Source organism: Pyxicephalus adspersus, chromosome 1 (genome assembly GCF_032062135.1).
Source record: "Pyxicephalus adspersus chromosome 1, UCB_Pads_2.0, whole genome shotgun sequence".
Lineage (NCBI taxonomy): Eukaryota > Metazoa > Chordata > Amphibia > Anura > Pyxicephalidae > Pyxicephalus > Pyxicephalus adspersus.
This window is the reverse complement of record NC_092858.1, coordinates 88717161-88729588: the sequence shown is the minus strand read 5'-3', so window position 1 is coordinate 88729588 and position 12428 is coordinate 88717161. Positions and strand designations below refer to the sequence as shown.

Genomic DNA, 12428 nt, shown 5'->3' with positions numbered 1-12428 from the left:
ACATGTGCAAAATAGGAAGCACAAGCTACCAGTTGTCAGGCACAATATGGATGATTGACAATATTAATATAGAATAAAATTAAGAAAAACAGACTGCTATAGTGATCATTTACTGATGCCACATCCATGAATTAGAAGGCAAGCTTCTTCAGGGAACCTCTTCTAAAATTACTATATCCACATCCCATAATACATTAGTGTGGTGCTCAGTAGGAATAATTCCTATTACATTGCTGGCCAAGGGAAATAATTTCGCCGTTATAGATAGCCAAAATGATCATAGTGTCAGTGGTAACAGCCCCAAACTGCTCATTGCTCCAGGAATACCTAGTAGCCTCTAGAGCAGTGTCAAACTCAAATACACAGTGGGCCAAAATTAAAAACACAGTCGCGGGCCAAACGTGAAACTGAAATAGCACCGCTACTACAATTCCCCGTGTCAAGAAAACAGTCCAATTAGGAGCTTAATGTTATGAGTGGCTGGAACTCCCTCTGAAATAGCACCGCTACTACAATTCTCTGCGTCTATAAAACAGTTCAATGTGGGGCCACACATAGGCAGAGAGGCTGCTGGTCTATAGACGCTAGTGATGCCGCTACTACAATTCCCTGCGTCTATAAAATAGTCCAATGCATGGCCACACATAGGCCAGGAATTGTAGTAGCGGCGGTATTTAAATGCAGAGGCGGGCCAGCTGTAATTCATATTTAGGATTACTTTGGGGGCCAAAAAAAAGGATGTTGCGGGCCAGAGTTTGACACCCTTGTTCTAGAGGAACCCTGGTTGAAAAACACTTAACTAGAGTGACAATAGTGAACCAGTGTTCCAATATTGTGCAGAAAAAAGTCCAAATTCCTCTTTTTTTTCAATGACTGTAAATCATGTTCCAATGTGTCTATAAAAATGTTCACACTTTTCCAAGTTGCAAATCCAAGAAGGAAATTATATTTTTTTAAGGGAGCAGCACTTTTAGAAAGAAAACCATACAGCACAGACTAAAATGTGCCATGCAAAAAAAGAAACGTAATTTGCCGCACTAATGTGCATCCGCTGCACTAAAAGTACATTTAATCAATAAATATTTGTTTTAAGTTTTTATTTCACACAGAAACAATTAAGGCTTGATGAGAAATCCAATACAAAATTACCATATTGATTTTTTTTTTGCTGTGTTGAATGGTTGCTCATTGTTCACTTTGTAGACAATTTCAGACACTAGAGGGCAGTCAGATACTCAGACATCATCCAACCACATTATAGAGTGACCTGTTCCCAACCTCAAACATTTGGTTTACCCAAGCATTTGAGTTGTATCCTACACAAAGGGAGAAAGAATACTGACTTTTTACAGAATATTTTTTCCCTAGATCGGGTGGATGGTATCTCATGTTTCGGGGTACCATTAGAAAAGATGTGCAGATAAAACAGAGTTTTATTTATTATATCATATTAGTTAATAAAATTGCATTACACTGTTTTTTTTTATAAATAGTCATTTGTTTGAGCATGGGACAGGAGATGTGTAATAAAAAGTCACAGGACAAGGATAACGCGGATGCTGCATCGCCATACAGTGTCCTGTTTACATGGATGGGTGCCTCTGCTGTTTGGGCTCAGCTATGTGGGCTGTGTTTATTAGTTCATGTCATAGAATACAATGTTACTGCTATAAATATTTATACTAGAATTCAATGTACTGCAGTACAACTTCAGGGAAATAATAAACCAAGAGACAGCTAATAGAGTGCCATAGACTTAAATACATATAACTGTTTTAAAAGAAACCTGTAATGAAAATATGGAAACTGGCATAATTGACGTCTCTTTCTGAAAAATCCAACTTGTCAGGCTGATGTGATGATAGTTTCAGGAGAAGCGATCTTAAACAAAATATGTGGATTAGGAATTTTGCCTTAAAATAAAGTTGAGTTTCTAGACTTGGAACTTTTACAGGGCTACAGACTTTTCATGTGAAATCCCTGGCTTGTTCAGTGCCATCACAAGGGTGTTCCTCCATTCCCAGAAATGCCAGGTATTTCCCTTGGTTCCTGTCACTGAGCAGTTAAGAGGACCTATCATGTCATCTGCCATTGCTATCCCAGTTGTAAAATGTACAGCTTGCCAGACTTTTTTTCTGTTTTCTGATCTCCCTTTATTACTTTCTGAATCCCTGACCCAGAATGAGTATAGAACTCAGGTAATTGTCACACAGGTATCTACATGCTTGATTTAGGTGTGACACCTACTACTACTACTACTACAAAAGAGCTTTATATCCAGGCAAATTAGTATTCTACAGAAGGAGTTCAGCAATATCAACTATATAATTTTCGGGTGATTATTCCACTTTAGGAAAAGTGCTACTGAGGGTGTGGGATTAAAGAAAAACTTTTTCATTACTCTAAAAAGACACAGCACACATTAGCTTTAAAGTGTATGTACACCCTAACAATTAACTTCTTTTTTTTGTTTATCTTTGGTCTGATTATTAATTTATTATTATTAATCTCTATTTTGTGGTAATAAATAGAAGGAAGGTTTTTCCTAGTTTAACAAACCAAAGCACATCTCGGAAAGGCTGACACAATTCCTTGTCTAGTCTAGAGTGCATTTTTGGCACATCTACAGGAATGTTTCTCTATTTGCAAGGTCTTTACAGTGCCCCAAAATACATTTAATTTTACCATTGACATTTAAACTGCATGTTTGTTCAAGGTGAACAGTAAGATAGGACACTCATATTACTCCCAGCAGAAGTTTTCATTTTCACTTTTATCCTCTATTATACTGATGTCCATTTTCTAAATCCTTCCTGCTGAAATGCTCACAGAGCCAGCAGACCAAGTCCAATGTTGTTATGAGGCAGTGCAGGCACCTGACCAAACTGGGCCACACTGCAGCAGCCCTTGTATGGCATGTTCACTGGAACTTTAGCTTGTTATTAAATAGGATTTATTTATGCATTGTAGAGACTTTTTTCAGTTCATACTTTTCTGTGACTAGTATGTAGCCCTGAAGTTCTAAAACACCACCTTATTCATGATGATTCTAACAAATGTGTTTTTTTCTTTGGAAAAGTTCTTTCAAACTAGTGTCCAGAAGACTTTAAACTGCGTAGCTTGTATCTGCTTTAACATTTCTCTGTAAAGAATTCGACTGGAAAAAAAAAAGACTTGGGAGATTATTTTTTTATGAATACAGACCTCATTGTGTGCTTTTTGATGTTCCAGCATAAATTGGGCTTTTCTTTACTATATGTAACACTCTGTAACCCAGTCACTTTTACAGAATGGTAATGAAGCAGGCAGGCAGCGGGAGGTATGGTAAGCATATTATATTGCTGAGGCAAGGATTAGATTTTTCATTAACTTGAACTGTTAGGTAGTCTCCATAGCAATTGTAAGTCATAACTACATACCAATATTATATACTACCAGACTGACTCTTATACATTGAATAAAAAAATTCACCTTATGTAAGTAAAGATGCAGCTACACAAAGTTTTCTTAAAATGGACCTAACCACCTTAAATTTAAATCAGCACACTGCTAATGAAGCAGCTAACATGGTAACTCTCTAAAGCTGCGTACACACTTCCAATTAATATCGTTGGTAAACGAACGACGAACGATCCTGCACGATATCTGCGAACGATCGTATAGCACCGATCCTGTACATACAGAATTTCCAACGACTTTCCTCGTTGGTCGGCGTCGTTGGTTACTTTTTTTACGAACGATTTTTGCCCAATCGATCGTTCGTCGTTCGTTCGTCGTTCATTTTGAACGATAAAAATTGGAAGTGTGTACGCAGCTTAAGAATAGTACATATAAACACATTGTATCCTAATTTATTGTTAACAGGCTCTTAGATTACAGTCTATGGCTATGTACACACATCAGATGATTGTGTACAAACAGTTGTGCTTGTATCCAGTGAAAATCTGGCATGTGTGCAGTAGTCCCCCCAACATTATTCATCTACTTTGGCGACTGATGACAGATAGGGAATGGCCACTGTGCAATCCTATAGAGAAAAGAAAAGCAAGGTGCTGCTTACTCATCCTCCCCTCTCCACAGAACAGTGCTGTGTGTACAGTGACAGTCATCTGATGTGTGTACATAACCTAAAAAACTGCACCATAAACAAGATAGGAAAGTACAGGATGACTTTGGAAACAGCAACCCAAGACAACTGATTTTAGGTAACATTGCTTTCTTAATATGTATCTTCCAAGATAGTCTTCCTGTGATAAGGCTAATATCAGGGGTATCTGCCTAAATACAGTTAGGTCCATTAATATCTGGACAGAGACAACTTTTTTCTAATTTTGGTTCTGTACATTACCACAATTAATTTTAAATGAAACAATTCAGATGCAGTTGAACTGCAGACTTTCAGCTTTAATTCAGTGGATTGAACAAAAAATTTGCATAAATATGTAAGGTTTTTTTTTTTACTCAATAACTTCATTTCAGGGGCTCAAAAGTAATTGGACAAATTAAAAAGCTGAAAATAAAATGTTCATTTCTAATACTTTGTTGAAAACCCTTTGCTGGCAATGACAACCTGTGGTCTTGAACTCATGGACATCACCAGATGCTGGGTTTCCTCCTTTTTAATGCTCTGCCACGCCTTTCCTGCAGCGGCTTTCAGTTGCTGTTTGTTTGTGGGCCTTTCTGTCCGAAGTTTAGTCTTCAACAAGTGAAATGCATGCTCAATTGGGTTCAGATCAGGTGACTGGCCTGGCCAAATTATATATTTATATATATATATATATTTTGAATCCAATACAAAATTTTTGAAACCCCAGAGATCGTCTCTGCATTCGGTGGCTGAAGACGTGTCCGGAGGAGCTGCGGGGACCAGCAGGATGCTGGGGGATGAAAACGGAACAAGGTAAGTGGGTTTTTCTTATGTTTTGTGTTCTTTTGAATTTGGCGCCCGAGTTACGCCGGTGTGTAGCTGCCGTAACTCCGGCGTACCCCCGGTGTGTAGCTGCCGTAACTCCGGCGTACCCCCGATGTCTTTCCAGCCAGCCTATTTCCGTTGCAGCCTGATGACATTGTCATCAGGGGACAGAAACCGCTTGACACGGCTACTGGATCGGGTGCTTTTCTGTAGGGACCCATGCACCTGACTGGAGTATAAGCCGAGGGTGACTTTCAGCACATTTTGGGTGCTGAAAAAGTCGGCTTATACTCGGGTATATACGGTAATCTGATTCCTTCAGTGTTGGCAGATTGACGCTGACAGTATATGGCTACAAAATGTACGTCGCAGTAAGGTTAGATCAACTGAGATGGAAATATTTGATTGCAGCTGATGTTCCTTAGATGACCAAAGTGCCAATGCATTCAGAGATAACCTCATAAAACACAGATATGAAATCAAAACATTTTTATCCTGCTGTAATCGTAGGAAATCCCATTTTTCAACATGCAATTGGATTATTACAAGCAGCATGAAAAGAGAAGTCATGAAATTTGTAACTTTACATGTATATTTGTGCATCAGGTTTAAATTACAGAAAGAGCCCTTACTAGAACACAACGCCCCAAATAAACCATTATTATTTTTTTTTTTACTTCTATAAACAAGCATTCTCACATCAATACTGGAACAAATAATAAAAACATACATATTTGTCAAACATGTAGAAAATCTTGCACACATGTACAGTTGTAAACATACAAGCATACGTCAGATAGTCCACTTTTTATCAGCAAAACCATACAGGCTGATAATAATTAAAACTGCATTCTGGTATTTTGTCTACAGAGGTATGGTCCACTTGGAATCAGAAGATGGTCCACGTGTTACTTTGGTCATTCAATCAACATGCAGCTTCTCCTAATACAATTAAATAAGTATGCTTGCACAATAAGTTTCGCCCATGTGCTTTATGTAAAATAAATATGAAACACAGAATATTAAATCTTTAGGATGTTCATTAGGCAATGTTTTGTTGTATATAAATTACAAATACTTATGTACATAGCAAGATTCACATATTATACAGCAGTGTATACATTATAAACACAATCACCCACATTTATCATTACCATACATACATTAATAAATCTCAGCGTTTGGCATTTTGTAGGTGATTTTCAGAACTGAGTACAACCTGCTGAGACACAACTTCTCGGTCACATGTACAGTATTAACATTTAATAATTACCTACTCCATTCCAATGTCTGGGATGAAGTATTTATGTACAAATCTCTATTCAGAAAATTTACAGTTAAATTAATATATTTGCCCTATGTTAGTGCAACGTTCAGTAGAATTGCAGCATTCAGTGTGTTCCAAGCACAAATAGCACCAAAGGGTGGCACTTATCCCCAAAGGGAAAGGTAAGAGCGTAGTGCAGATAAGTCATTCATTGGCTGGTACCTACCCCCAATGGGGTAAACTGAATGTCTCTACAGTTGTGTGTAAACTTTAGGTAGGCAGTCTGCCTGTGTCATAAATTGCTTGCCAGCTCCATGGAGTCAGAATCAGAGTCCCGGTCATTTTCTCTGGGGAAGATAAACAGACAGGATAGTGTGTAAGAACCACATCACATGAATATTTCAGGCAAATCAAGTTTTATGTACAGATTGCATTCCCTAAAATAGCAGCAGATTTTCTATAATCTTTTACACACTGAGTATTTGGAACTGATCAATAAAAGAAAGATGTACAGATGTTGCCCATCTCGAAGAGGATACTTTCCAGGAACTTTAACATTTTTGCACTAGATGTCGCTTAAGTGTCAAGAATGCCAAGTTTTTGACAAAAAGGTATGGTTTTAACACAAAAAATGTATGTTTGTGTGTATATATATATATATATATATATATATATATATATACACACACACACACCAGTCAGACATACATACAATTCTTCCCTAAAAGGTTTTCATTATTAGGCTTGATATCCTCTTCTGCAGTCAGTTTTTTTGTCAAGGCCTTATTCCTAATTGTAACATTGGAGCAAAGGACAAACACTAACCAATCACCAATTTTAAAATTATCTATCCAACACTCACCTGATAAGCTGTAGAGCTTTCTTGTTTTCTTTCCTCTTCTCTTCATCAATTGGATACAATTTAAATAGTAACAGTCCAACAAGGATTAAAAGTATAGGAGCAGCACAGACCAACAACCTCAGTGTCACATTCACCTCCTCCGATTGATAGCAGCTAAGGGCCTGATAACCTGCAAAACTGGTTGGAAAAATAAAATGAGTGACTAAGGCACAAAGCGCAAAAGTAGACTGAAAAGATTGCAAAAGAGACTATGAAAATTCATACACTTATCTGTCTAACCTCCCATTCTAGACCATATCCCTAATGTGCTACTCAACACAACATCCCAACCCTAAATTCCGCCTTATAGACCTTATAGAAAAAATATAGCAAGGATATACAAGGTTCAGTATTTCATTGCAGCAGAAAGTATTCAAGGGAGTGTGAATCATGTCACGTGCTGCTGTTAAAAGACACAGCTCAGGACAACGTAACACATTTCCCTAAGATGGAAAGGCACTGAACCCAAACTTTAATTCTGACATAGACATGCATACTTACTCCAGGCTGAGTGTAGATATCCCCAATGACACTCCAGAGGCAAATTTGGTAAAGAAAACATAGAAAGAGAAAAAAATGGCCTCGTGTCCTGGAGACTCTTGGTTATTCAGAATAAAGTCATCAATAACATCAGGAAGCATAGACCTACAGGGAAGAAGTGAAAAGTGAGTGATGGTTCTAAACTGTTTATTTTTTGTCAATTTAGATGTATACATTAGACCTCTAGAACACACAAGGAACCCATAACCATCAAATAACAGTCCCAGCGAGAAATCTTGTATACAAAGCTACCCAATTGCTATGGTCCACCCCCCCCCCCCCCCAGGTAAGAGTACTTGCAGCATCAGTCAGAGCCATTTGTGTCCTCTCCCTCCCCTTTGCACAAATAGAACATGCTGTGGAAAGTTTCTGTTTATAAACCTGCATGCATGTTCAATCACTCTTAAAGGTTTACACAAGCAAATCATTTGCAGATAAAGCTATTCATAAACTAGCCACATGCACATTATCTAATTGTACAATCTACTGTAAATTTACCAAAAACTATGGCTTGGGTGCATCTACATAAAAATTCCAATTAACATATATTCAATCAGATAGATCCTCACACTTTGTTGATGTTTGCACAAACAAAAGAAATTTAAGCCTATGGAAAACAGAGGTGGATGAATTTAGCAAACATCAATGGAGCCAACTTATCAGGTGGGGAAGATAATAATAATAATGGCAATCAGACAAGCTTTTCAATCCCTTCTGCTAGGTTTGCCTGTTCCTTGTGTTCTTTTCAGATTAAGTATCTCATGTGTATGAGTAGTCATGATTTGTATTTAGGAGTTCAACAGTTTTTAGTGGACTAGATAATGAAAGGGTTTGGGAGTTTGCACTCATTTATGGTCACATGTATGCAGCTTTTGACAGTCACTTCCACCATCTTTAGAACAGTACATGTGGCCTATATTGGTCAGTATGGCCATCACCTAGAACTGCTAAGGTGGTTAAAGACATGTGCATATATAGGGAGGTAAAAACTATTGATTTTTGGTATCATAATATTATTCTCTAGTTCTTCTCAAGGTACAACTTATAGTCACAGAAATTAGTGTATCATTTAGCAACATAAGACTAACCAGTAATACTTACCATGGTAGGAGATAGGCTGCAGCCACACTGAGCCCAGCAGCTACTGCAACTACATAGGTTACAATGAGGTTAATTTTCACAAGGCCAGCCAGAACCAGGAACGGGATGACTGACTGTAAGAGACACATGAAAGAATATTACTAAATATAAAAAAACAAGTTTCCAATAAAGCAGCTTTAATAGCATTTATTTGTGATACTATTATAAAGTATCCTCTATATAGGAGGTACAAAAGCCTAATAATAACCATAAATATGGTTTAAGTTCATTGTGTAGAGCACGGCTATCCTCAGCAACCAATATTGGTTAGTTTCATATAGACCAAAAATGTCAGAAAAGTGAGCAAAGTGCTTGTCAGTGAAACTGCACGTTGTAAATCAGGTCTTATAGGTAAAAATGGAAATTAGGTTTCTTCTACAAAATTGCTAAGTTTACTGTTCAAAATGGATAAAGATGTGTTACAGTCCTGGACTATTTTAAAATGAATGTTCCTTGGAACAGAGGAGTGCCAACTGAGGTTGCTAGGGCATCTTATACAAATGACCCCAAGAGTGGTAATAAGCAAGTCCTTTTTAAAGGAGCCATTAGCTACTCTAAAGTGTTTTGTGCATATAGCCACTGGCCTGGAAAAAGTATGCAAATTAGGAGTTCAACACCTTGCTGTATGTTTTATCTTCTTTGGTGACTTAAAGTAATAAGGCATCCAGGTAACTATAAATCTTAGAAGACAGGCAATGGTAGTTTACATGTTTCCATCAACATAGCTTTCATTTAGGAAGTTTCAGTAAATAAAACAGAGCTAGCTTCTCTATCACTAGAGGGCAGCAAATGTTACACTGATCGCATGCCTGACGTTCCATTATAAAGTTCACTGTGCCAAGTAACCAGTGTCACTCCTTCCATGCATCTGTTAGTTAGATTACATTACCCCTACTAATACGTACCGATATCCCAAAATAGACTGCAGTTTTCTTCCCAAAGCGGGTTAAGAACCACTGCCAAAAGGGAACTGTCAGCGTAGCAGAAATCTATGGGAGAAAGCAATAGAAGAATGACTGAGGCTTTTCAGAACACGGTGAGAAAGGGGGTGGACAAGGAAAGAAAAGTGAAAAAGGAAGATTTGTGTGTTACATAGTTTCAAGGGATTCAAGCTTCAGCAACCTTTAAAAAAGGGAAGGGAGGAGGGACACGGGTCTGAATATTATATTCGCTAGTTACAATGACTTTCTGTCTCTAAGTTCGCAGAACAAAAGAGCCTGTGTGTACTTGACTTTGAATGTTAAGTATTTGGATCAGTTGGATATATGCAGTTATAGCTATAATCAGCATTAACAGCCACTGCTGAAATCAGCACCATGTAATACTGTGCTAAGGACGCACATAAAAAAGTGTGGTGGTGTATGGAGGGTGGAATAGGAAGCCTGGGAGCCTGATCCTTGTAAGGAATTCATTGACACAGTTATAAAATGTTTCCTGCACATTTTACACTCACCATTATAACCAAAAGCACATTCTGGTAGTCATTGCGCAGCTGAAGTGTGTACTTCAAAAAAAGGGCAAAGTTTCCTTCCAGAAGCTGCAATGCAAAGAATCATAATAAAAATCAAATATTCATACTTCCATGTGTATAAACATACAATAAATACATATACACATGCTAACAAGACCCCTGAATATAAATGTCCAACCACACAGAACAGGAACAGGATCAGGGTTGCGCACATGTCAGTCATTTGCAACCCCTATTTAATGTACAGTGCTGCATAATATGTTGGCACTATATAAATCCTGTATAATATTATTATTATTATTATTATTATTAATAATAATATTATTATCTTCTATTTGAGAAAGACTCTAGCTTTATTACAGTAACAGCACAGCAATACTAAGCCATATGGTGTCTCACCCACAGTAGCCCAAAAGAGAATAAATGGGAGCGGCAGGGAGCAATTCAATAATGCGCACTGCTGCCCGCTGTCAAATGTGCAAAGGCTGAGTCTTTCTGAACCAGCACAGCTGTGTAGCCGGATGAGTGGCTGGCAGGGTGCCAGTCACCAGGAGCTGCGTGGGAGCACTTTTTCCCACTGCAGGTCTGAACCTAGCCTTAAGAAAGGCCATTGTTGTTATAGGTAAAGATAATTTTAGTATTGGGCACAACATGTAGAATATACAATTTCAGGAAAGCTACAAATAGTAGTTAAATGTAAATTGGCAGAATATAAAAAGGTACTGCAATGTACATACATACCTAGATATACTAAAATAAAATTCAGAATCACATGTAGCTGACAACAGTAACTAGGACTCCACTCTACATGTAACTGTAAATGCTATACACATAGAAGTTTGTGGGCAATTGCAACCATTTTTCATAGCAAAAAAAAAAAAAAAAAAGACAGAATCTATTAGGGCAACAGCCACAAGCAGGGTCAATCATTTCACAGGGTTGACTAAAATTGGTAGTAATAACCTGTATTTATCCATATGATTGTTTTGAAATTGAAAGCTGGTTGAAATTGCCAGAAAACTGCAATGTGTGGCCAACACCATGAAAACTAAGTTTGCAGGAGGATGTTTCAATCAATATCTCAATAAACCTTAATAAAAACAAACAGATGTACATAGGACAGTTTTGGTGTACAATAAACCAAATAATACGTATTTCAATATAGATAGATGAAGACAGAGGTCTGTGCAGACAGAAGTGCAAAATTTTAAACATACTACATGTATTGTGTAATACGAAGGATTTGTTATAAATGTGGGAAAATTAAGCCTCATTTGCCTACCATGAAAGCCAGAGATGTGAAGAGAAAGCCAGTGATCAGCTTAATGTATGGTCTGTGGCTCATAACAAGTTTCAGACCCTGCCAAAAGGACACTGACTGTTCAGACATGAGTTCATAGGAATCTTTAGGAGATGAAAAGAGAAAATGTTAGATAATTCGGAAATAGGCACAGTTACAGCTAAAAAAATAAAAAATAAAATGGGCCATGATCTACTTACCTCTCTTTTCCCGCACACCAAGTGATAGTATTACGGCACATAGTATATAGATGGCACATATAACACCTGCTGCAATCATGTACGCCACTCTCTGCAAAACACATATGTGGAAGCAAGAATTACTTTTTATGCCTACTAAAAAAGACATACAAAAGACTACTATAAAAAGTTTTTTGGGAGTTTGCACAGAAATTGGGCTACCCATAGCAATACATCCAATAATAAATAGGAGAGGAAGTTCACCCAGGAGTCCAGTTTTCACAAAGGACATTAAAAAAAAACTGATACCCCTGTTACCTGAATATTTTCTGTCCAGTTGGACTTAAAGGCTTTGTACCTCAGCAAGCCTGGTTGATAGCCTTGGTTGATTTGTTTGCTGCTGTTATCTATCTGTTCTACAAGCTGGTTTGTCTATAATTAATAAACTTTAATAACTTTTTTAACTAAAAAGGACAGAAGGAGTCAGGGGAAAGTTTAGAGTGGTAGAGCAAAGATTATGCTTTTCAGCAGTCCAGACATCATTGCTCTCTGGTGGACTGTGTAGTACTGCTTATTCAGCACTTTTCTATAAACCCTAATGAACATGCAGTCTCCCTTGCAAGTACCGTATTTTGCGGACTATAAGACGCTCCGGCCTATAAGACGCACCCAATTTTAAAGGAGAAAAACCTAGAAAAAAAAGATTCTGAACAAAATA

At 37.6% G+C, this 12428-nt stretch overlaps 1 protein-coding gene across 2 annotated transcripts in view; it reads right to left on the bottom strand.

The window, feature by feature from the left end:
* Window positions 1-5486: 5486 nt before the first annotated feature.
* MFSD2A (MFSD2 lysolipid transporter A, lysophospholipid) overlaps window positions 5487-12428 on the bottom strand; it is a 17950-nt gene continuing 11008 nt past the window's right edge. For both annotated transcript variants that reach the window (XM_072417607.1, XM_072417616.1), the window contains exons 7-14: window positions 11732-11822; window positions 11514-11635; window positions 10214-10297; window positions 9666-9749; window positions 8722-8834; window positions 7582-7725; window positions 7042-7218; window positions 5487-6526 (exon numbers count right to left, since the gene is read on the bottom strand). In XM_072417607.1, coding sequence (XP_072273708.1) covers window positions 6472-6526; window positions 7042-7218; window positions 7582-7725; window positions 8722-8834; window positions 9666-9749; window positions 10214-10297; window positions 11514-11635; window positions 11732-11822 — 870 coding nt within the window. In that variant the 3' untranslated portion in view covers window positions 5487-6471. The remainder of the gene's footprint in view (window positions 6527-7041; window positions 7219-7581; window positions 7726-8721; window positions 8835-9665; window positions 9750-10213; window positions 10298-11513; window positions 11636-11731; window positions 11823-12428) is intronic.